At 37.4% G+C, this 22,955-nt stretch overlaps 1 protein-coding gene across 1 annotated transcript; it reads right to left on the bottom strand.

Moving 5' to 3' along the window:
- Positions 1 to 59: 59 nt before the first annotated feature.
- Positions 60 to 12,939, bottom strand: hsd11b2 (hydroxysteroid (11-beta) dehydrogenase 2). Its single transcript, XM_051900345.1, has 5 exons — positions 12,413 to 12,939; positions 4,948 to 5,160; positions 3,727 to 3,912; positions 2,475 to 2,612; positions 60 to 1,592 (listed from the first exon to the last, which is right to left on the bottom strand). Exons 1-5 carry the CDS (start codon positions 12,684 to 12,686, stop codon positions 1,162 to 1,164), a joined length of 1,242 nt encoding a protein of 413 aa, XP_051756305.1. The 5' UTR covers positions 12,687 to 12,939; the 3' UTR covers positions 60 to 1,161.
- Between the last annotated feature and the right edge of the window lie 10,016 nt (positions 12,940 to 22,955).

Here is a 22,955-nt window from a genome sequence, read left to right on the forward strand (position 1 = left end):
CCAGCTAAAGGGAACTGTTGTTCATGTTCTCTGATAGGAAATGCAAAAACGCAAAGGTCAACAATTTAAAAAAGTCAACTTTAATATTATTCTAAGAATGATCAGGTGAACAATTTACATTTTTTTTCTGTTTTATTTTTTTTATATTTGTAGAAAATTCACAGTTTAAGTGATTTATTAAGAACAAAATGGCATAAATAAGCCAAAAATATGACATTGGAAAAAATAAACAAATATAACAATAAACTATGGAGTAAAATACATTTAAAAAAGGACTTCTTAGGAACCACTTCAGCCCATTGGTCACTTATCTAAAAAAAAAAAACACAACCCACAATATTTACTTGATGTTGCACTCTCACTATATTTGACCCTGGACTGAAAATAGTAACATTATCATCAGCCTGTCAGTGCAGTATGGAAAGACAGCCGTGTCAGGTGTTTGGCTGTTAATGATCATACATGCCTTGGTGAAATTGAAATTTCACACCAAACTCATCAAATCTATAGCACATTGGTTAAGGCCCATTCACACCAAGGATGATAACTATGAAGATAACTATAATGATAACTATATTAGTGTCCACACAAGTGGACAATATCGTTCTGTTTATTCTGCAGTTATGTCAATCTGCCACTTTAAATGCTCAAGCTCTTTAAAGTCTGGTGAATTCTGATTGGCCATTTTTATCATTCATCAACTGGAAAAAAAAAATGTTCTGAAAGTGATTTCAACTATATCGTTATGGTGTGGACTCGATTAAAAATATGTTTATCATTATCGTTATAGTTAACATCCTTGGTGTGAACGGTCGGGCCTTTAAGGTGTGTCCATGGTAAACACCCAGAATTTATGCATTCTCCAAAATAAATAAACCATATGTTTTGTATCTGTTTGAATTTTGCCTCACCTGAGAACTGTGGGCATGACCTCTTCTTTATTATTATCTTCATGATGCTTAAGAGTGTCAACTGCCTTGTAAGTACTGGGTTTACCATTGATGATTTGGTGCAATTCAGTGATCCCCTCAAAATATTACACAATATATACAACAAAACAAGACAAGAGAAATGAAAAGTAAAGTATACACAATGGAAACAAATCTCTATAAGTAGATCACATTAGTGGTGCTAAAGGATGTTTTACACTTTTTACCAGTACTAATCAATAATCTTTGTGAAGCTGTTATTGTTGTTACTGTTATTCATGTTCTCCTTTATACTGTTGTTATTGTCGTTTAGGCTCAGGCCTTGTTGTTTCATAAGGGCACGAGGCATCACCTTCTTCTGTACAAACAGTTTCTGGAGGAACCTGTCGCTGATGCTCACAGGGAAGTAGCTGCAGATGAGGTACATGAGCGTTAAACCCGGCCCGGCGTAGTATCGCACCTGGGGTTGAGGAGAGAGTAGTGCGTCCACAATGGTGTTGATGACAGGACTCAGATCCTCATTAGCTGTTTTTGCGTAACTCTGGAAGAGTTCCTTGGTTTCCAGCAGATATTCTTCCCCATATTCTTCGAGAAGGCTTGGTGGCAAGTTCTGGATCAGTTTCTTGTACTCTTTCTCCCAGTACTCTGTGTTACTGCTCTGACCTGCAAGGTAAGAAAAAGAGCCGAAAGCATGATGCAACGTGCAAACAAAGGTTGGGGTCATGGAAAAATCAGTCCAGGACAGATTGGAGACATAGAAGGGAATGTAAACAGAGGTCAGAGGACACTTTATTCAGTTATTTATATTGTAATTCCAGACCTGCATTTGGCATGGAAAGGAGTCAACTCAAAACCTGATGAATCCCTGAGGCTCAGACGTAAATAAACAGCTTAAATAAGAACTTTTTCTCTCAATATGTGACCCATTTGTCTAAGAATATCTGACAGGCCCATTCACTAGGACAAAGCAGTGCTGTCTTTATTTAATTTCCTTGTATAGTACTGTTTTGTTAAGCGTCCGATAACAACACAAAACTGTATTTGTACTCTTTTTTTCATCATTTGACATAATAATACAGTACATATATAAATAACTAAATAACATAACCATAGGAACATAAGCGAAAAATAAAAAATAATAATTATAAATATTTTAATATTTAAATATAGAAAATTAAATAATGTAATGTATTTTTAATAATGTAGTGGGCTTAGAAATGGAAGAACTAAATGGTAATTTCACATCTTGCCTGTCTTTTAATTAATTTACAATATGCTACAAACTAATATGACAAACCAGTTCATTCAACTAGAGGTTAAAAAGGGGGTTTGCGGTTTATATACCAAATTATCCATATGAGTGGCCTTGGGGCACGTTACACAATTTGCCTGAACAGTGTGCAGTGTGTGTTTTATAATAAAGGAAAGTCATTCAAATCGCAACCACTGTGATGAGAAGAATGACAATAAACAGATAAGTGAATCATCACATTGGAAGCATACAGTATTTGTATCTTGATTTCACACGGTAAAAATGTTAATCACCTGTCTTAAAGGCAGAGGGTAAGATAGTGGAGACTTTGACACCCCATGGCTCCAGCTCATGACGAAGTGTGTTGATAAAAAGATTCAGAGCAGCTTTTGAAGCCCCGTATGACGCCAAACAAGGGAAGGGATGCTCACCTGCAGAATTACAAAGAGAAAGAAAGATTAAATGACCTACAGATATCGTAATCACAATTTACAGCACTGCACATCCTTGAACATTTTAATGAACAGGCTGATATGATAAAGACTATATAAGAAGAACTAGCGCATTACTGTTTAGATTTGCTACATTGGCAGAGAACTGGTACAATGATGAACTTCGTGGGACACATTCCAGATTTTTTCTTTTTTTTTTTTTTGACAGAGGGAGTATCATTCATTGTAGGTGTAATAAAGATCTGGATTAAATCCAGGAAGCCTGTGGAGGTTAATTGCAGATCGTGACTGTTTATAAAATGTGGTTTTGCCTCGAGCCTTCAGCGAATAAAAGAGCTTGTGTTCACATTACCGGGAAGATGTCTGGGAAGTTTTAAGACAACAGGCCTCCTGTAAGTCCTCTGAGAGAACGACTGTTCATCTCTATTGTGACAGTAGCATCTGCTGCCCATGACAGCTTAAAACATTTTATTTCCTTCAACAAGGAGACTGCACTGATGGAGACATCTTTATTTAAAAGGGCTGTGCGCCAGTGTTTACGGAGATCTCAACGGCGCCCTGCGCCAGGCTGTTACTCATAGTATCACACTGTTTTGGCACAATGGAGGTAAACAAATGGAGACAAAATCAGGGGAGCCAGGAAAAGTGAAAAAGTATGCCGATTTCTCCTGTTGACTGAATTCCAGCGTGAGCTTGAGCAGAAAGTTGCTCTCTGTTGAAATTGTTAGTGGACACTTGAGAAGAAAAGAAAACAGGTGGATTACACTTTGGGCTCTGATTAGTGTTTGGTTAGGTGTGATGAAGCCAGGTGGAAGGCATAAAATAAACATCTGATGGACAGAGATACATTTATAAGCACTGGCAGCTTTATGTGGATGACAGAGAGAGAGAGATACTCTTAATTAGATTTAGCACTGAAACAAGAACCTAAAAACACTCATAAACTTGTCATCATACATACAATTTAATTTACTCTTTCTTTTCTTACCCTTTTATTAGCAGTGAAGTCTGAGTAGAGTGATTTGGATAGATAATATCTGCATAAGTGCACCAGCTGCACTGGTTCTCACGTGTACGTGTAATGTATGTGTACCTGAAGGGCTGGAGATTGTCACAATCCGGCCTTTTGCCTGTCTGAGAAGTGGCAGGAAGGTTCTGGTGACGGTGAGCGTTCCAAAGAAGTTGACCTCCATGCATCCTCTGTAGTTGGACATGAGGGAGAGCTCAGCATCCCCAATATTCACACACCATCCAGCATTATTTACAAGCCCCCACAAATCTAGAGGAAAAAAAAATAAACATTTAAAAGAGTATTATTTTGATTTAATCATTTATTAATTTAAATACTTTTAAGTTATCTTGTGGACCTCTTGGATGTTTGCTAGTTGAACCACTGCTCTAAAGTTACTGGAGGAAAACTGCAAAAGTGTCATCCATTGTGTTGTTCATCACATTTTCATAACAACACCCAAAAAGCTCTATTGGTCTGTCGGAGTTTAATACCTGATTAAATGTTTATTTTAAAATTATGATTATATTCACTCCCATCTTACATTTAGCCTGCTTAAATTAATCTACTTAAATTAATCAACAAGGGAAAGAAGCAGGGAGGAGAGAGAACAAAAGAAGCCTGAAGGTTATTTGTAGTGGAAAAAGGTTCTTCAGATCATTAAAATATGAAAATGAACTATTCACTGAAAGGTTCTTTGGGGAACCCAAAATGGTTCTTCTATGGCATGGCTGGGAAAACCTCATTTAGAAACTTTATGCTTAAGAGATTTATAGAACAAAAGATTAAGTCTACAAAAATCTGAGCATTCAAATATGTCCTCACTTTTCCCTTAGCTCAGCATCTAAATTGTGGAGCGTAATACATTTTCATGTATTTCCCTTCATGTACTACCAAAACTATACATCGCCCTTTCACCCCACCCCCCCTCTTCCCAAAACCAACAAGTATGTCTAATCTCAGAGAAAGAAAAAAAGCTCACACACTATAAACAAACACATATACACCAGACTATGCTGAATCTCCTGTAAAATAAACAAATGTTTGCCCACTGAGAACAAATTAATTGATTTATTTGACCTACTTTAAAAGTAATTCAATGAGGTGCTTTGTTGACAGCATGGTTCCAAGATTTGGTTTAACAGAAATGAAACCACAAGTTGGGTATTTACAAGTGTATTTAGGGTAACCAAAAATCACTTGCAGTGTTAAAAATATAACAATCTTACAGGGGTATTTTAAGTTCATTGTGTTCAAACATGTTGGAGTGAGATTTTGTGGCATAGTGCGAAAATAAATCCTCACCTCTCATGCCAAGTTTGGCCTTGGTGTCAAGCAGGGCTTGCTGTACCTGCTGAGGCTGGGTGATGTCTACCTGCAGGAGGGTAAGACGTGATGAACAGACTCTGCGCAAATGCTTGGCTCCCTCTCCGTCCAGGTTCAATACGGTCGCAAACACTTCAAACCCCATTGCATCTAACCGCTTTGCCGTAGCGTTACCAAACCCTGAATCACAACCTGCAGAGACAGGGGAAGGAAAGATGAATGTTATACCAATGTATTACAATCAAAACTCTTTCTAAATACTTACATTTTGGCAATATTTGCTAGTAATTACACTTAAATGGCATGCTATGCAACACCACAGCAATATTGTCATTACTATAATAGCTCCTTTGGAATCATTTTAGAACACTTCAGCCAGTTTCAGGAAACTTCCTTATGTGAAAAAAACTTGGCACGAAACACCATCAGCACTGGTGACATGTAATCTCACTACTATATGACCCCTGAACATCATTAAAGTTCAGCTAAACCAGAACGGTACAACAGGAAACAAAACAAAAGCACAATTATATAATGTCTTCACCCCACATCAAGTTGCATGACAGCGTGACGCATCAATCTCTGAAACATGACTCTCTTATCTCTTTACTAAATTACACAACTGAAAGAGATATTGGTTGGTTTGAAGACAATGTCCTTACCGTCTTAAGGGACATTGTGGTTTTTGAGCTGTATTACTAAAATCTAAAATATGCAAATCAGGACTCAACAAAACAAATCTGGCCATGGTTACAAATGCATACTCATGATTGATATCTGATTGATACACTCATTTACAGAAGTAGCGGCAGGAGGAATGACACATTAATATGAAAATCTAACATCTGATTTTTATGAGGGTCATTTGAGTATGGATAATGTGTAAACCCATAGGAACTTTACACCCAAGACACAGAAGAACATAAAAAAAAGACAAAAAGAAGAATAACAGATGTGCAAGTTGATCTTGGAAATGAACGGCAGTACACTACATATTCTGGAAACAAAAGTTGCATGAATAGATACACAGACATGAATATTTCTCTCAGTGTGAGGTCTACAACATAATTGAACTGCTGGGCTTGAGAAATGAAAGTTTTCTGTGAGTGCCAAATTTTTATAATATTTGTTCTTTTACAATTGATTATTAGGAATTTTGTTTCCATCCAAACTAGACTTATTTCATTCCTTGTTAATTTTTTTGGAAGGCAAGTCAAAGTTGTAAAGCTAAAAAAATAAATAAATAATAAATAGTAGAATCACTCAAGCGTATCACACACTGTCCAGAGGTCAGTGGCCTCACTTTTCACCTCTAATTTGTGAATGTGTAGCAAACAATTATACACCAGTTATGATAACAGCAGTTACTCAGTGTACACGGAGAGCAAACACACATAACACAGTCACACCTCTGCATTTTATCTCAAGGTCCTCTGAGGACACACACATATCAGTCAGTGCACTAGCTGGGCCCTCTCTTTGTCAGTGTGTTTTCCATCATAGATACACAAAGTATTCCTCAATAAACAGACCATTCCTGCAGAAGGGAGGGTCTTAGGATAGGGGAGTTAAAAATACATGAATCAAGACTAACAGACTTTAGCTTATTATTATTATTATTATTATTAAATAATGCAACTGTTCAGATAAATATACCTACCTGGCATTATTACAATTTATCATCAGTTTATTTATCTTCTTTTTTCAAATATTGCCATTACCCAGATAAGTTATTTCCAGCCAGGGGTACGTGTTCCCCAGCAGGTACTTAAGAAGGCTCTGGGTAATTCTAATTCTGGTAATTCTAATTCTGTGGTAATGCTAGGAACTACATGGAAAAATGAATACTTTCCAGTTAAAATAAATGAGTGAAAGCCCAAATTTTAGACCAATGCCACCATGCTGCAAATTTTCATGCACCGAAATATGCCTGTACTGTGCTTTTGACGCAACACTGCTGGCTGCTACATTTACACAAGAAAATGAAATGACACTGTTTGGGTGACAAGTATATAAATGAAATCTTTCTGAACACTGGACAAGCTGTGCGTTTCATATAACATTCAAGTTCCTTTAGTAGCTGTACCAGCTGCTGCCACCAGATGGCAATTCAGAGATTTGAAAAACATATGGTGCGTCCGAAATTGCGTACTGTCTGAGTAGGTACTATATTTGAATTTTAAATTTGCAACCGTTAAAAAAGTATGTTCTATATAGTACAAATATGGGTAGTATGAATGAAATTTGGGCGCACTACATCTGCCATGTTGTTACTGTCAAACTGTTGTTTGCTCGCCATTTTCAAATATATATATATATATATATATATATATATATGCTGTCTAACATACTCTACTTAACTAATGACAGGCAAACACCAAACAGACTGACGATTTCAACAGAGAGCGCTTGCTGAAGACTAGGCTGTTTGGTTTGGGTGTGCTTTATAGTTTCCTGGTCATGATGTCACCCGGCTATGATGTTCCGTCATGCCATTGGACTGATTTCACACGTGCTTCACGACACAATCACAGAGGGGCGTTCCCACAGTGTCTCCTTGAAAGGGAACCTCTCCTGTTACCTCATGGGATAGTTAAGTTTCAGAATCTCACCGGAAGTAGTAGGTCATCCGGGTACTTTTCTACTACTGTTTTTTGAATACTATGAATTCGGACAGGTCAGACTGCATCTCATTTGTGCCAAGTAAATCCTCTCTGAACTCTGGCCCCACAATGCTACACTTAAACCTTCCTTATCTGTTTAACCTCTTCACCTGGCTTGAACAACTAAGCGTAGCGCGAATGCCACAAGTGCCCCTCCCCTACACTTTCCTCCAAATATTTACTGTGTACTCTTATGCAACATTGATATGGGTATTATTAGACACCTCGGGTCTAGCATATCTCATCCCACACTCAACTGGCTTGCATTCTGGAGTTGCTCCAGGGACATTGGGTAAGGAAAAGGCCTGCCAGAGCCCTGATGAGCCACTTCTGAATTCCCACACACAGATATATGTGACTGCAGTGAAGCCCACAGGGTTTGGAGGACAGTCGGTACTGGCAGTGTGTGCTAATCAGTGAAGCAATATGTGGAACTTCCCTGGCCTCAGCGAAAAAAGAGCTAAACACGAAACATTGAGGCTGATGGAGAGACAATAGCTGTGATTCAATCCAAAGTTGCAAATTTAATTTATGAGCAAAATGGGAATATTGCATAAAAAATTTGCAAATAAAGCAGGGTTTCCGTCCAATGAGTCGATATAACACCAAACCACTTTGATGACAGACTTTGCTCAGGCATTTCAGAACAACCAAAACAGAATTTCAGATGCTTTGCAAAAAGACCATCGTGCAAAGTCACATGATTTTTATTTTTTGATGCGCATCGAGGAATTTATTCGCTGGCTCAGTACTGGCCGGCTCCTGCATCAGCATCACACGCATGCGTCGTGCTGCTCACGTGAACAGCGCCGGCGTTCAGACGTAGAACCCGGAAGCGCTGCAACGTAAATAGCGTAGGATAATAACAGGGAAGAGAAGAAATTGTTGAATAAAGTCATTATTTTTGTTTTGTTCTTGTGCACAAAAAGTATTATCATCGCTTCATAACATTAAGGTTGAACCACTGTAGTCACATTGACTATTTTAACAATGTCTTTACTACTTTTCTGGACCTTGAATGTGGTAATTTCATTGCTTTCTATGGAGGATAAAAAAAACTCTCAGATTTCATCAAAAATATCTTAATTTGTGTTCCAAAGATGAACGAAGGTCTTACAGGTTTGTAACGACATGAGGGTGAGTAATTAGCGGCAGAAATTAAATTTTGGGGTGAACTAACCCTTTAAATATAAACATGAAGAACAAAGGTTTGACAACCAGAAAGAATCCAAATGCTTTTTTGTTTTAATTTAGCTAATAATAATATAATTAAAGTAATACAATTATAAAAAAATATATTACATTTATACAGTTAAATGTATATATATATATTTATTATAAAATTAAGATAATTAAAATTACATCTATACATTTCTTTCACATTTTCTTTAGTTTAAGTGTCTAAATAATATTTGGGACCAAGATATATGCATCTTTCACCTCACTCACTTGTGAGTTCACACGCAAAACCATGCTGATGATAGAGGGGCGAGCGTTCAGATCGGTGAATGGTGTGGGATTAATAGTGCTTCCTCCTGCTGTCCTCAGCATGTAAACACAATGAGTGTGTCTCATGCTACCTGATCAGATTTCCTCAATGCCCTTCATAACACATGTGGACTAATGTCACTTGGTACTTAGTAGCTCATTTAGAGATCCGGATTGACGTCATAAACTTCAAAGAAATGTTGGAGTTCTGAACGAATTATACACTTGTTGATCCTGACATATCTCAATGATTCAAACAGGGAGAGTCAAAAGAAGCAAATGTTAGTGCGGGAAGATGAGGAGATGCGAGCGTGTGTTTATTTAACACTAGAAGTTCACACCTTCATGGTGCTAGAACCTGGTGTTAATCACAGCTTAGTTCAGTCATCATGGTTTATTTGCAATGTGAAATTGAGAAATAGAGAGAGCGGTATTAAGATGTGAGTGTACACGTTTCAGCTAGCTATGCAGTCTTTACAGAGTATTATCAAAGCTAAAAGAAGGAATTTCCTGAAAAACACACATTTATACACAGAGTACACAAATGTGTGCGCCATTCCTTTTTATTGGGCAATTTATGGAAATCCTCCCTAACAATAAGCACATTTTTTAATCAAAGAAAGCGGTTTCATTATTTAGGAAGGAAGTGTTCTTTGAGCAACAGATGCCTCAGAATAATTAGGAGTCAAAATTATAAAAGTTTACATGTTTAGGGAGTTCTGGCATAGTGAACATTACACTTTAACGTTATATTCCCAGAGCTGGTGATTAACATGTACAAGGTGTACTGGCCTTGCAGTCTATAGGCGTTTTTCCAGCTTGACTCTAGCCAGACTAATGGCTTTAAGTTGTGTAGTCAGCCAATTCTGTAACCTTAACCCCCTGCCTCACAGCAATTCAAGCCCTGACTGTGCCTTTCTGCTGGCTTTGTAAGAGGTTTACAGGTTTTGCACTTTCTTTTGGTTTTTTGCATAAGAGTGACTTTGAGAAGGGTAATTTAGGAAAAGATGATGACCAACTGAAATATTACTCTAAAGTATGATACCATGTCATTATGTGCTAGCTCTGGTACAAAAGAAACAAAGACAAGAAAATGAAGAAAACTAAACTGAAATAGCATGCTCTGTGCCAACCTCAGAAACTCACGCTGGTTCTGTGTGCATGTATTAAAACAAGCGATGAAAGAGGTTGACTGAGTTGATGGTTACCATGCCAATAGACGGCAGACAGCTTTGGGGGATTTAAGGAACCCATATGAGTTATTTCTGAGAAACCCAAGTCCATCAAACTATTATAAGCTGCCTTGGAGTAACTGATTGAACTTAACCCCTTGCCCTGTTAAGTGAATAACAGACATGCCAGTTAGTTTGCCATGGCAGCTCAAGGAGAAAAACTTGACAAGGTCAAAAATTAACTTTTTTAACTATCAAAAAAACAAACAAAACAAAGATCAATGCTCTTTTAGCTGTTTGCACACCTAACCTTTAAGGAAAATATGCCAAACATTCACATAAAACATAAAAAGTCCAGGCTAATAATACAGCATGCAGGTGTAGTGTGATAGATTTATCGTACACATACATACATATATAATGCATATGAGTTACTCAAATGCTTCAGGGTTCATGTACTGCTCTTGTGCTTGTACCTCCCAGTTTCTCAAATATCATGGTTTGCCATAAAGAAAAGGTAGAATAATTAGCAATCAAGCAATTGTTTGTAAAGTAGGTGCTTAGGGCTGATTTGGGCTTTAATGGATAAAGAAATAAACATATTACTGGACTGTAAAGATACGTGCTCAAATGAAGTACATGGATACTGAAGGAGCTTATGATCCAGATTAAAAAGTAGTTCTAAAACTGCTTAACAGTCAAACAAATCAACACATAATTGCCTTAATTCCTCAAGGTCCGAGCTAGCAGTTACACATTGTTAGATTCCTTTTAAGAGCTGCTGATTGTAATTTTCACACATTAACACATGCAGTTTTTATATGGAAGAAATATAATTTTCTATCCCCAATGCCTAAAACTAACCCCCACACAAAACTTTCTTAATTTGTAGGATATTAATTTGAACATTATGTTGTATGTTTATTAAGCTATTTTCTCTTGGGGACAGGTGGCTCGACCCCACAAAGCAAAAAGTAATTCTGAATCTTGGTGAATGAACAAAAAGTACAGAGTAACTAGTGTGAAAAAAGGTTAGTTTACCCAAAAATGAAAGCTCTATCATCACTTACTCACCCTCATGTTGTTCCAAACCTGTATGATATGAAGGTGAGTAAATGATGACAAAATTTTCACTTTTGGCAATACACTCACTGCAACAACAGAAGTCTCCAAAGAGCACTTAAGTACAGAAATACAGCTATAATTTGTAAATGAGTTGTAAGTACACCACTACATACAACACAACAGCTCTTTGATTTGATTTATGGCTTACACTGCATTTTAGTTGCATAAGATCATTTAACTTAGAATCAGATTAGCTCAGCCAATTAAGAAAAAGCCAAATCATCTTAGAGTACTCTCTAGTTCACCGAGCAGGACACAATAGAGGTTAACACACAGCACATAAGACGGTCAAGACAATCAGAACATACCTTACAAATACCACTCAAACTTGGCTTAGCCTGAATACAAAGGCACATGACCAATATAATTTCGTTCATACCACGTGTTTTCCTCATTGCCATAAAATATGGGTCAATACAGTTAGTGATTAATTATCACACTGAGCTGAACATTACATTGTATTTAGCTTGATATGGTCTATGGATAGAAAAAGTTGTTTTACAAACATAGTACAGTGTGTCCTAGTCTGTACTCAAACGCATGGAATGTTTTGTGGGGTAGAAGTGAGTCTAATCAGGAAAGTAATCAATATGGAGCTTCCCATATAAAAACATAGCATGTTCTGACAGGGAGTGTACAAATTTGCTTCTCATTCAGTCACAATACAGGCGGGAACTGTTCTAATTTTACCTCTACTGTTACTGAATCACTAAATAGCAAAACAACAGCAATCATAATATAATTGTGGCAATTTTGCACAACAGAATCCACCCAGCATGACCTACATTTCCCAGCTGTTTGTACAATCTCTGCTTATCAATTCACGTGCATTTCAGGACAATACATAATAATCCTCTCAGTGAGCCATGAATCAAACAAAGAAAACAAAAATGTTATCAAGCACTAAATATAATCACAGTCTAAACTATGACATGCATGGCCACTCATTTTATTCTCCAATTTAGTTTTGGTTCTTCCTTTTCTTTCTGTTCTTACCTGTGATGAAGACTGCCTTGCCTTCCACTGGCAGGGAGGGTTTGGGGGTGGCCCACGTAAAGTACAGCCAGCAGGACACACAGAGGACCAATCTTGCCAGCACAGCAGGCATGCACAGGGCACACAGTCTCTCCACCAGCAGAGTGGCACCCAGCCATGCCACCACTGAGGGCATGGCACTGATATGGAATGCCAGAAACTTCTTCACCGCTCCACCAACAATGATGGACATTACTCCGATGTAAATCCAGAAAGACAATGCACAGTCTTCCATTGTACTAGAGGTGAAAATGCTTTGTACTCTCTCCCTGCCTCTTTTCTCTTTCTTTTTGTCTCTCTTATACTGATTCTGGCACCTTTCCCTCTTTTTCTCTCTCCCTGTCTCTTTGTCACTGTCTCTTTCTCAAGTGGGATCACACTTACAAACGAGCAACCATGTGCCTGCTCCGTTCCCTACAATCTCAAGCTCACACACATCTCACACGTTCCAACTCAGAGTAGGAGAGTAAGAGCTAGTGAACAGATTCGTCTGACTGTGTGTGTATATATAGTGTACTCTGCAGGAGAGGGGAGGGACTATGCTCAAGCAGATGTAATAAAAGCCCAATAGCCAAAGCTTCACAACACTTCTTGTACACCCCCCCCCCCCCCCCCCCCCCCCCCCCCCAACATACATATGTTTGTCTTCTTTCCAACAAGGCATGTGCTCTTCATGTCTTTTTCACCCTTTTACTCATTTGTTTGGTTTCAAAACTCTATTGTGAAAACTTTCTTTTCTAAGTAATCAGAATTGTGTGGGAGAAATGTATTAAGTTTTTTTTTTAATTGCTAAACTGCTAAATAAAGACTTTACAGAATTTAAGACACTATTACTGCAATATTGTTCTGCTTTGAAACAATGTGTACTGCAAAAATTAAAACTTACTTGACTTGAATTACAGGTGTCAGTGAGACACTTTCCCTTGTAGCTGGTTGCACTACGTTGTGCTTCTTTGTGTGCACGTGTGGTGGACTTTTGATCATATGACTGTCTTTCTTCTGTGATTAATCCATGAAATGGCCCTTTGATGTGTTTTGGCATCAGTGTATGTGTTATAAGCCCAGCAGGTCTAATTTGCTGCTCCTTTCAAAGTTACATTAAACAAATGTTTATTCATAGGAATGTACAAAAGGAAGCAAAAGCAGGACAAAAAGTGCTGCTGGCAAATAAAAAGTAGAGAAGGCATTTGAATGTGTGAAATGATGAAAGAAAGATCTCATTTACAGGGTCACTAACTTTTCTTCTTAGTGCGGATAAATTGTGCATGTCTTCACAAAGACATGACAAAAAGTCCAAGAAGATACATGTAATATTACTAAAACATTCAAACTACTTAAGATCATCTTTACAAATAAATCTCCTTTTGCTGACACCTGTAGATTTGTGCTCCCACTGAGCACACTTTGAGAGCTGTATAACAAAGACATCAACAGTACCATAAATCCTTGGAGCAAGAATCTGACCTTTACACTGGGAAAAGGTGAAGCATCAAAGAATAAGAAGGAATGAGGAACAGAGGGAGGAAGGGAGACAAACATAGGATGTGAAGTACCTACAGACATTGACCTCATTCCCTCATCAGGCGTGTTATTTCATCCTGAATTGACGAGTTTCTGCAGTACCTCATGTCATCATTACCCTACTTCTGTCTTTTCCACACATCTTTCTTAAGAATGTGTGTGAAGTAGGTCCATAAGCTCTGTGTTTGTCTTTCATGTTTAAATCTTTATCTGTATTTATCTCTCTTTCTCTAAATTTCCTCCCTCCCTCAGAAGCTATTCACATTGAGTTTGTCTAATTACACATGACAGTACAGTACACAATAAGAAATTACACAGATCCTCCTTCATCCAGCTCAGACAAAAACTCCAAACCCTGTCATTCATCTCTAAGCCTTGCCCATACAGTAAGCAGTTAAAGTGTTTCCTGCACATACTTGCTTCAGTGCTGTGCAGAACACAGTGTTCCTTGGCCTTGGGGTGATTGATCTTTGGAGGTCACAGAACATGTGGCCATTCATCAATATCACCACTGGTCAATTCTGCACCACACACGTTCCAAGACATTGCCATATGGTGATAACATCGCATGCTACTCATTCTTATGTAAGCCTCTGGCACAAGGACAAACTTTTATCATTTTGATGGGTTCAATGTTTTCCACCAGAGGTCATTTTAGAAAATGATTATAGGTACAGAATGCCTAATAAGGTAGTATTATATCAGTTTATGATTATAAATTGCATGTGAGTAGCTCTGCACTTTAGATGAGAAAAAATTGTGTTAGACATAAAGGGGGGAAATAGTTCTAAACATGCACCTGCATGAACAAGTGCAGCTTTTATATGCATTTATATATATCTGAGGTACAAAGTCACAGTAGTGATATTCCTACTTTAGTCTATCAATGTTTGTCCATGGGGGGCGATAGAGAGCTGTACAGTTATCACTGCTAGGACAAACCTTCTGTAGAAAATGTTCTGGCCTAAGCACACTTAAACTGAATGGCTTACTTCACAACAGAAAATATTTCAGAAAGAACTGTAAAAAATGAATAATAATGGAAGTATTTATGTTTTGCTTAAAGTAGCTGCTTGAAAAAAAGTTTCAAGGTATGTTTCTTTGTTCAGGGGCTGGACAAAATAACAGGAAGCCAATATATTAGTATCAATGACCCTCAGAATTTGCCCTCAGAATGCTACAGTACAATCCTTGGAATGCCGTTTAATCCTCTGTATCATGAGATATTGCACTACTATGCAATAAGAAAAGTCTGTAGTTCTTGGATGGATGAAGAGGGTGAAATTCTGCTTAGCACTCTAAGATCCAGCACTCCCTAAGTGACATTTCATTGGAGGAGTTTGACTTTATCATGCTGTTAATGAAAATATTTGCATTTGTTTAGAGTTCATATGGGTGCATTATCAACCAGGAATGTCGAAACATCAAGAGGGAGTGTAATTGCCCTGTAGGATGCACCTGGCTTCAAACTTCTTGACCGTTATACAAACATGCTTTGAACCCAATGACTCCAGCAAGATGGCTGCCTATAGATTTATATCACCCAGCTTCCTGTTAGGTCAACTGGTTCCACTTTATATTAGGTGGCCTTAACTACTATGTACTTACATCAAAAAATAAGTACAATGTACTTATTGCGTTCATATTGTATTGCAAAACACTTGTGCTTCTATTGAGATGGGATACTGGTAAAGTTAGGGACAGGTTTGGTGGTATGGGTAGCTTTAAGGGTGGGTTAAGGTGTAAGGGATGGGTCAACAGTGTAATTATAAATGTAATTAAAGCTGCAAGCAGCATTATCGGGGTTCAAGCGTATTAAGACCTTTATGCCATCTATGGTGTTATGGTCTAGGCCGATTTATAGGCTTTTGGTTACATTTGGAGATGGCCATTTTCTTAATAATCCTGTTATGGCTATCCAAATGGTAAAGTTCAACAGTTTTTGATAATTACTGACCTAAAAAATCTAGATAGTACTGCAGTGGTTTTAAGGTTGTGTAAAATACCTAGGACCTCAAGGCAAAGTTATAGAGAATGAGGAGGTTCAACATATGCTATGAATATTGTTTATGTGTGATACGTAGCACCACCCAGTGGCTGATTTCTTTCATACTTCACACAGACTGCTAGAGTCAAGGGTCAAACAGGCCCACCAAGTTTTGTTTTGATCGGCCTCCGTTAACCTGGTCTAACAGGTTCTCAAATTTCATAGGCCAATGGCAGCCATGTTTTTTGAGAGATGCGAAGGTCCTCATAGACATTCATGACACCTTCGACCAAGACACTGCATGCCAATTTTCAAGTCAATCGGACTAACGATTGTATAGTTATAGCCATTTTCATGTTTTTTTTTTCTGTTACAGCACAACCAAGTGGACAATCACTTTACCATCATGGCAACTTGGACAAGGACAGTGCATGCCAATTTTCAAGTCAGTCAGACTAACTGTTGTGTAGATGTAGTGGTTTTCATGTTTTTTTCCTATTACAGTGCCACCAAGTGGCCAAACACTAAAATTTTTTTACTGTGACCTCGGACTGAGCTTGTACACACGTGTACCATGTTTGGTGAAAATATCTCATTGCAATCAAGAGATATAACCATTTTAGTAAAAGACAACTGCCTGCTTCAAACGTTTTGGCGTTCTGTTGTGAACGTGAATCACCAATCGAAATTCTTTTGATATCTAGTGTTTCTAGATGATGCATGTCAAGTTTTGAACAAATTGCACAAATGGCCTATGAGGAGTTTGAAAAAATAATCGCAAATGTTTAATGAATAATTTGATTGACAGCAGTGGTTCTTGAGGCAAAGTTGTTCAGAGTGAGGAGATTCAACATATGATATGAATATTGTGTGTATGTGCGATGCGTTGCGTGATATATAGGGTCTAAAACACGATTGCGCCACCCAGTGGCCGTTTTCTTTCAAAATTTGCCCAGACCTCTAGGGCCATGAGTCAAACAGGCTCACCGAGTTTCGTCCCAATCGGACTCCGTTAACCTGGTCTAAGAGGTGCTCAAAATTTATAGGCCGATGGCAGCCATGTTTTTCGAGATACACGAATGTCATCATAAATCATCAAGGCAACTCGGACAAAGACAATCCATACCAATTTTCAAGTCAATTGGACTAACAGTTGCGTAGTTATAGCTGTTTTTATGTTTTTTCTTTCGTAGTATAGTACCACCAAATGATAAATCTCAGCAATTTTTTTTGTATGACCACAGAATGAACTCCTACATGAGTATGACAAGTTTGGTGAAAATATCTAATTTCGTTTAAGAGTTATAACCATTTAAGTTTATAGGTTATAACCAGTGGCCCTGCCTACTTCGAACGTTTTGGCATCCCGTCACGAGCGTGAATCACCAATCAAAATTCTTTTGATAACTTTTTGCCAGGAAGCTCTCTAGATGATGTATATCAAATTTCAAGTGAATCGGACAAACGCCTATGAGGAGTTCGAAAAAGTAGATTTTTTAGAAAATTCAAAACGGCGGAATTTTTTTCACTTGAGTCTACAACAAACGGTCTAGGAGTTATAAGCAGTTTTGCGTTGTTGATCACTGTAGCGCCCCCTATAGTCCAATCAGGGTCATACCTTGTCAGGCCTTTCCCCAAATTGAGACCTACCATCTGGCCAAGTCTCTAGGCCTTACGGTTTGGTCTGCAGGATCAGTTTTATGGTGGAATAATAATAATAAAAATCCTAACAATTACAATAGGGTTTCAGCGCTACGCGCTTGAACCCCTAATTACAGAAATTAATTGTAGATGTAATCACATGCAGGTATTTTTAAAATATAAGTACCTGTGTAAAAACATGTATGTACACAATAAGGATTAATTCATTTAAATGTAAGTACATAATACTTAAGGCCACCTAATATAAAGTGGGACTGGTCAATTCAGGAAAGAAAAATTGCATTTGTCTAACCATTTGTGAGGTCTTTAAGCAATGAAAAATGGCTGTGGCTTGGTCTTATAACATCTTCTGGCTGAATAGATGGCCACATATCAAACATTAAACAGCAACATTTTTTTGGCTGGAACACATTGCAATACACAGAACAGCAAGATCAAGTTGTTTCCACTGTCAATATCCAAAATCCTGAGGTCAACGTGAGGAAACAGTAACCCTTTCACAGGATCCCTTAAAATTTAGTATAAACTGCTTGTTGTTTATATACCTATGTTTGCCAGAGTACATCCTTTGTGCATGAACAAATAAACACCATTGCTCACAGAGTAGTAGGTCCTTCAATATTTTGTATTTTCTCTCCATCCCCATAATCTGATTAACTTCTAATAGCAGTAATTAAATATTATGACAGAGGCAGAAATGAAGCCAGAGTGTAATGCTCTGCTGACGAAGGTTCTCTGTTACAGGGGTTTAGAGGTGTTATCTCTGGCATGGATTCCAAGTAAAATCACACTGCACCGACAGACGGTGACCAATGCGGACATTCAACAGATTCAGACCAATGCAGACAGGGGTAACAGACAAATCCAACAAAACCAGATGAAGTGTCTGTTGACGTTGGTCGGCATCAGTCAGTGCAGTGTGAATTGGCCTTAGCAGGGCAGGGGTCAATGGTCCACTCTTAGGGCCATTTAAATGGGGTCAGGATCAAAACCATTCCTCAACCTGGCTATCCCAGACCTTCAGGAGAGTTAAGGACGCTTTGAACAGCCCTGACTGATCAAGCATGAAGGTCATGGCCAACACCGGTTTAAAGTTCACTCCTTTTGTACAATAATTTGGCACTGATTTCAGAACCTTGGTGTCATTAATCAGACATTGGATTCTGGATTCATATCTTTAAAGAAACTTGCACTTGTGGAATCCTTGGTTTAAATAAACCATTTATCACAAAATATCATATGAACATTAATTTAGATCAACATACAAGACACCAATAATTTCACGTACTACACGTAAATACATCACTGTAAAAAGACTAGTCGAGAGAATACTACAGACACAGTGGAATCAGTGAACAAATTCTGAAATGTACAATATTGATGTAATACAATGAAATTACAAAGGTTTCTCTGAATCAAAGCAAAACTATTTAGCTACAAAAAAAGGGAAAAAAAAAACAGTACAGTAAAATTTCAACTGCAGTGTTCCTCGCCTGGCTTACTGTAAAGAGTAAAACGGATTGACAGCTATACTTCTATATTTGGACACAGGTTCTCATTATAAGGAACTCCATATAGTGATGTCAAATCTAAAAACATGAACATGGGACCACAGAAACAGTGTTTGGAAATGAATGATGATGAAATATTACATCCATAGATAATGTAGTTCTACTGGTTCATGATCCATAGTAATTGGTGCTAATAATCTAAACATAGATGCAACATGCAGTTAGTACTTATTAGTAGCAGTTGTTTCAACTGATAGTTAGATCACCTGATATTGGTGCCAATGTGATTGTAAAAAACAACTGTAATATTTCGATTATTTGCCTTTATTTTAATTTGAATATTGGTTTTCCCTAAAAGATTATGGACATTATGATCTACGAACCATAACATGTATCCTGAGATCAGTTTCATCAGCACATAAGCAAACAGAAAGAACAAAGAAAAGTGGAAAGGAAGGAACCGTTTTGTCTCAGGCTGTAAATATCTTGTTTCCATATTGCTGAAATTACAAAACAGCCGTTATGCAAGTCTTCTTTCTTCTTGAGGGGCCTGAATGGGAAAGAAGAACCTACAGGCAAGACATTCCTAACCAAAATCACTCCTCTCAACCCCCATCTGCCAGATAATGTTGCTATCAGCTCAGCAGGTGTGATTTACACACACACACACACACACACACACACACACACACACACACACACGTCTGGTTCACTATCATGGTAGGGACTCTCCATAGACGTAATGGTTTTTATACTGTACAAACTGTATATTCTATCCCCTACCCATCACAGAAAACTTTTCGCATTTTTACATTTTCAAAAAAATATCATTTAGTATGTTTATTAATCCATTTCTGCTGGCCCCACTGCTGGCCCCACAATGTAGGTGATCTCAGGTTTTACTAAAAATCCTAGTCAAAAGGGCTGTGTCAGTGCATGGGTCTTAAAAATAAAGGTTGTTTACTGGCATCTGAAATCAGAATTTAAGATCCGTCAAACTAAGAAAAAATAGTTATTTTAGGGAACCAAAAGGGTTCTTCTATGCCATCTCTGTGAAACCCCTTTTTGGAACCTTGATTTTTACAGCTGGCTAAACCAATATATGCCACATTTTTAAAAACCTTTCTCCCTGATGAAGTTTATACTTAAATAGCCAGTTAAACATGTTTTCCTATAGAACCTTTATCTATTCGGCAAATGTAGCACAATAATTGAATCAAAAAGAAAACATGTTGACTTCAATAAGCTTTGTCTTGTTTTATAAAACATTGGTAACACTATCATTCAGGTTAAGAAGGTATAGGACATACCTGAATGAATTTTACATAACCCCATCAGGACTATGACACATTATTGGCTGGTTACAGGATAGATTTTTTCTTTAAAATATTTTGGCAGCTTTTCACAAGTTTTAGACATAGTTCTCCTCACATTATAATATATATAAAATGGCACCAAAGTGCTGCGGAAATGCAAATCTGCAACTTTTTTGAAGCAAGCATATACAGTAATCAGTCAGTTGTTACTATGTATTTTCAATAATATGGTGATATTAATTGCAAAAGTGAATGATTTTGATTTGCCTGGAGCCTTAATCCTTCTGTTAATGAACTATAATGTGTTCTGAGGAGACACTACCAGCACATTGTGTGAGAACAGGTGCTTAGATGACCTTGGACTTGATGTATTGTAATCTTATTTTGCTGTTGTATATATTTGATGAAGAGGGCTTTGTTTTACTTTACAACATTGTTCCGAAATAAGAGGGGTTACCAAGATAAAGTAAGTAGTATTGGGCTGGTGATGCGAACTTTCATATGTATATCAAAGCTATAAAAACAAAAAGCTTTTATTAGCCTACTAATATTACTGGAGTCTCATCTGAGTGAGACAGTAAACACATTTTTGAAAAAAAGTCTAATGCTTAACTTAAACTGGGTTTTGCTTATTTTTAATGGAAAGCTCTAGAACAGTGTAAGTAGTTTGAAAGAATGATGATATTAACTAAATAAAGTGCTTATTGAACCAAAAAGAACAAATCAAATGGATCAAGCATGAAGGACTGTGATCTATGAGTCAGTTTTGTTGTTGAAAGAGATTTGATTTTACTTTGCAAAAGGTTGTAGGAGCTTTGCTACTGAGAAACACACAGAGAAAAGACTCACCTCCTTCATATAGATAATCCTCTTCAGTGTCTTAGTCTAAGAACAAAGACTTGATTCAGCTCCCTGCTCATCTCAAATGCAGAGAAAGAAAGCAAGAGTGAGAGAGTGAGAGAGAGAGAGAGAGAGAGAGAGAGAGAGAGAGAGAGGTGTGGAAAAAAACAGCTTTCCCAGGACAGCGTGTTCTTAGGATCTGTCAGACATATACTGAAGAGTAAATATTGGACATCTGCCAAACACAGCACAACTCACACACAAACTCACACATACACAATGACACACAAAAATAAATCAGCTTACAAAACAAACTCAAAAATCATGCTAAGGCATAAATGTGACATCATCTACTATGGCAACAGTACTGAACGTTCTATAGTGAAGTTCCAACATTCTCTCTTATATACACAATCTTTTTTTCTGTTCCTCATTACTTTATCTCTGCCCCATTTTCCTCTATCTTCCTTCCATCTCCCCTGTTCTGGTTTTGTTCTCTCACTTTCAAACTCTGCTCTTATTTATGTGCTTCTCTATCAGTTTTTAAATCTCTGTCTAAATTTGTCCAGTGTTGTTTACAACATTTTTCCCCCTCAATTTCTCTCAGTCAGAACATGATGGCATCATGTACAGTAAACATGAGAAAGAGAAAGAGAGAGAGAGACTTGAACTTTGCCTTATCTGCACAATATAGGAGTGTGTGTGTATTTGGGCAAATGCAAGCTAGCCTTCGTGACTCCCAGGATGTGAATCTGGTCAAGTGTAAATGTACAGCATGGTAATTGGCCTAAGTAAAGAACATCAGTAAGTAAAAGTAAGTTAAGAACATCATGCAAAAATATGTACAAAATCCGAAAAGGGATAAATCCCAAGGCACAGGCTTATACACATAAACAAATCTGGGAACAGAGCTGTTGGGTACAACCGGATGATTTGACATAGAAAAACATCCACAGACTAAAAGAATTTGTTATAAATGAAAGCTGCAGTAACATTTTATAAATAAATCAGTTACTGATTTAAACACATTTAAGATTTTTCGATTGCAGCAGACTGTGTTGTATAATCAATTTTTAAAGATGCAACTGGCTTTATCTAATTGGTCTCTAACTCTGTAAAATTCTACACTATTACTGCATTGCTGTATATTATTTGTTATACCTGTACTCTTCTGTACATTTTAGTACACTTTAACAAAACATGGGATCTTGGTTATTAAGTATATTTTTAAATAAGAACATTTGACTCATAGCCTGTTGGATTTCTCTCATGTTCCAGTAATAATGGATGATTACAAGTAATGAGATGATTACAAATCATGTTTCATAACAGGGGTTCTCAACTGTTTTAGTCATCTAAACCAATATGACCTATTTACTTGAACTACTCACAGTGATATTTAAACCATTTAATAATACAATTTTATTTAATTAAATATTACTTTTAAATAAAGATGCTGAGTGGGTGCCAGTGCTTTATATACTGCTGTTAATGTTACAGCTTTTTTTTTAGAATGATAGACAGACACAAATAGACAGAACGATAGATGGAATGATAGACAGATACAGATAGACAGAATGATAGAATGACAGACATAACGATAGACAGACAGATAGATAGATAGATAGATAGATAGATAGATAGATAGATAGAACCCCCCTGTTGTG

Source organism: Ctenopharyngodon idella, chromosome 7, assembly GCF_019924925.1.
Source record: "Ctenopharyngodon idella isolate HZGC_01 chromosome 7, HZGC01, whole genome shotgun sequence".
In the NCBI taxonomy this organism is placed as follows: Eukaryota; Metazoa; Chordata; class Actinopteri; order Cypriniformes; family Xenocyprididae; genus Ctenopharyngodon; species Ctenopharyngodon idella.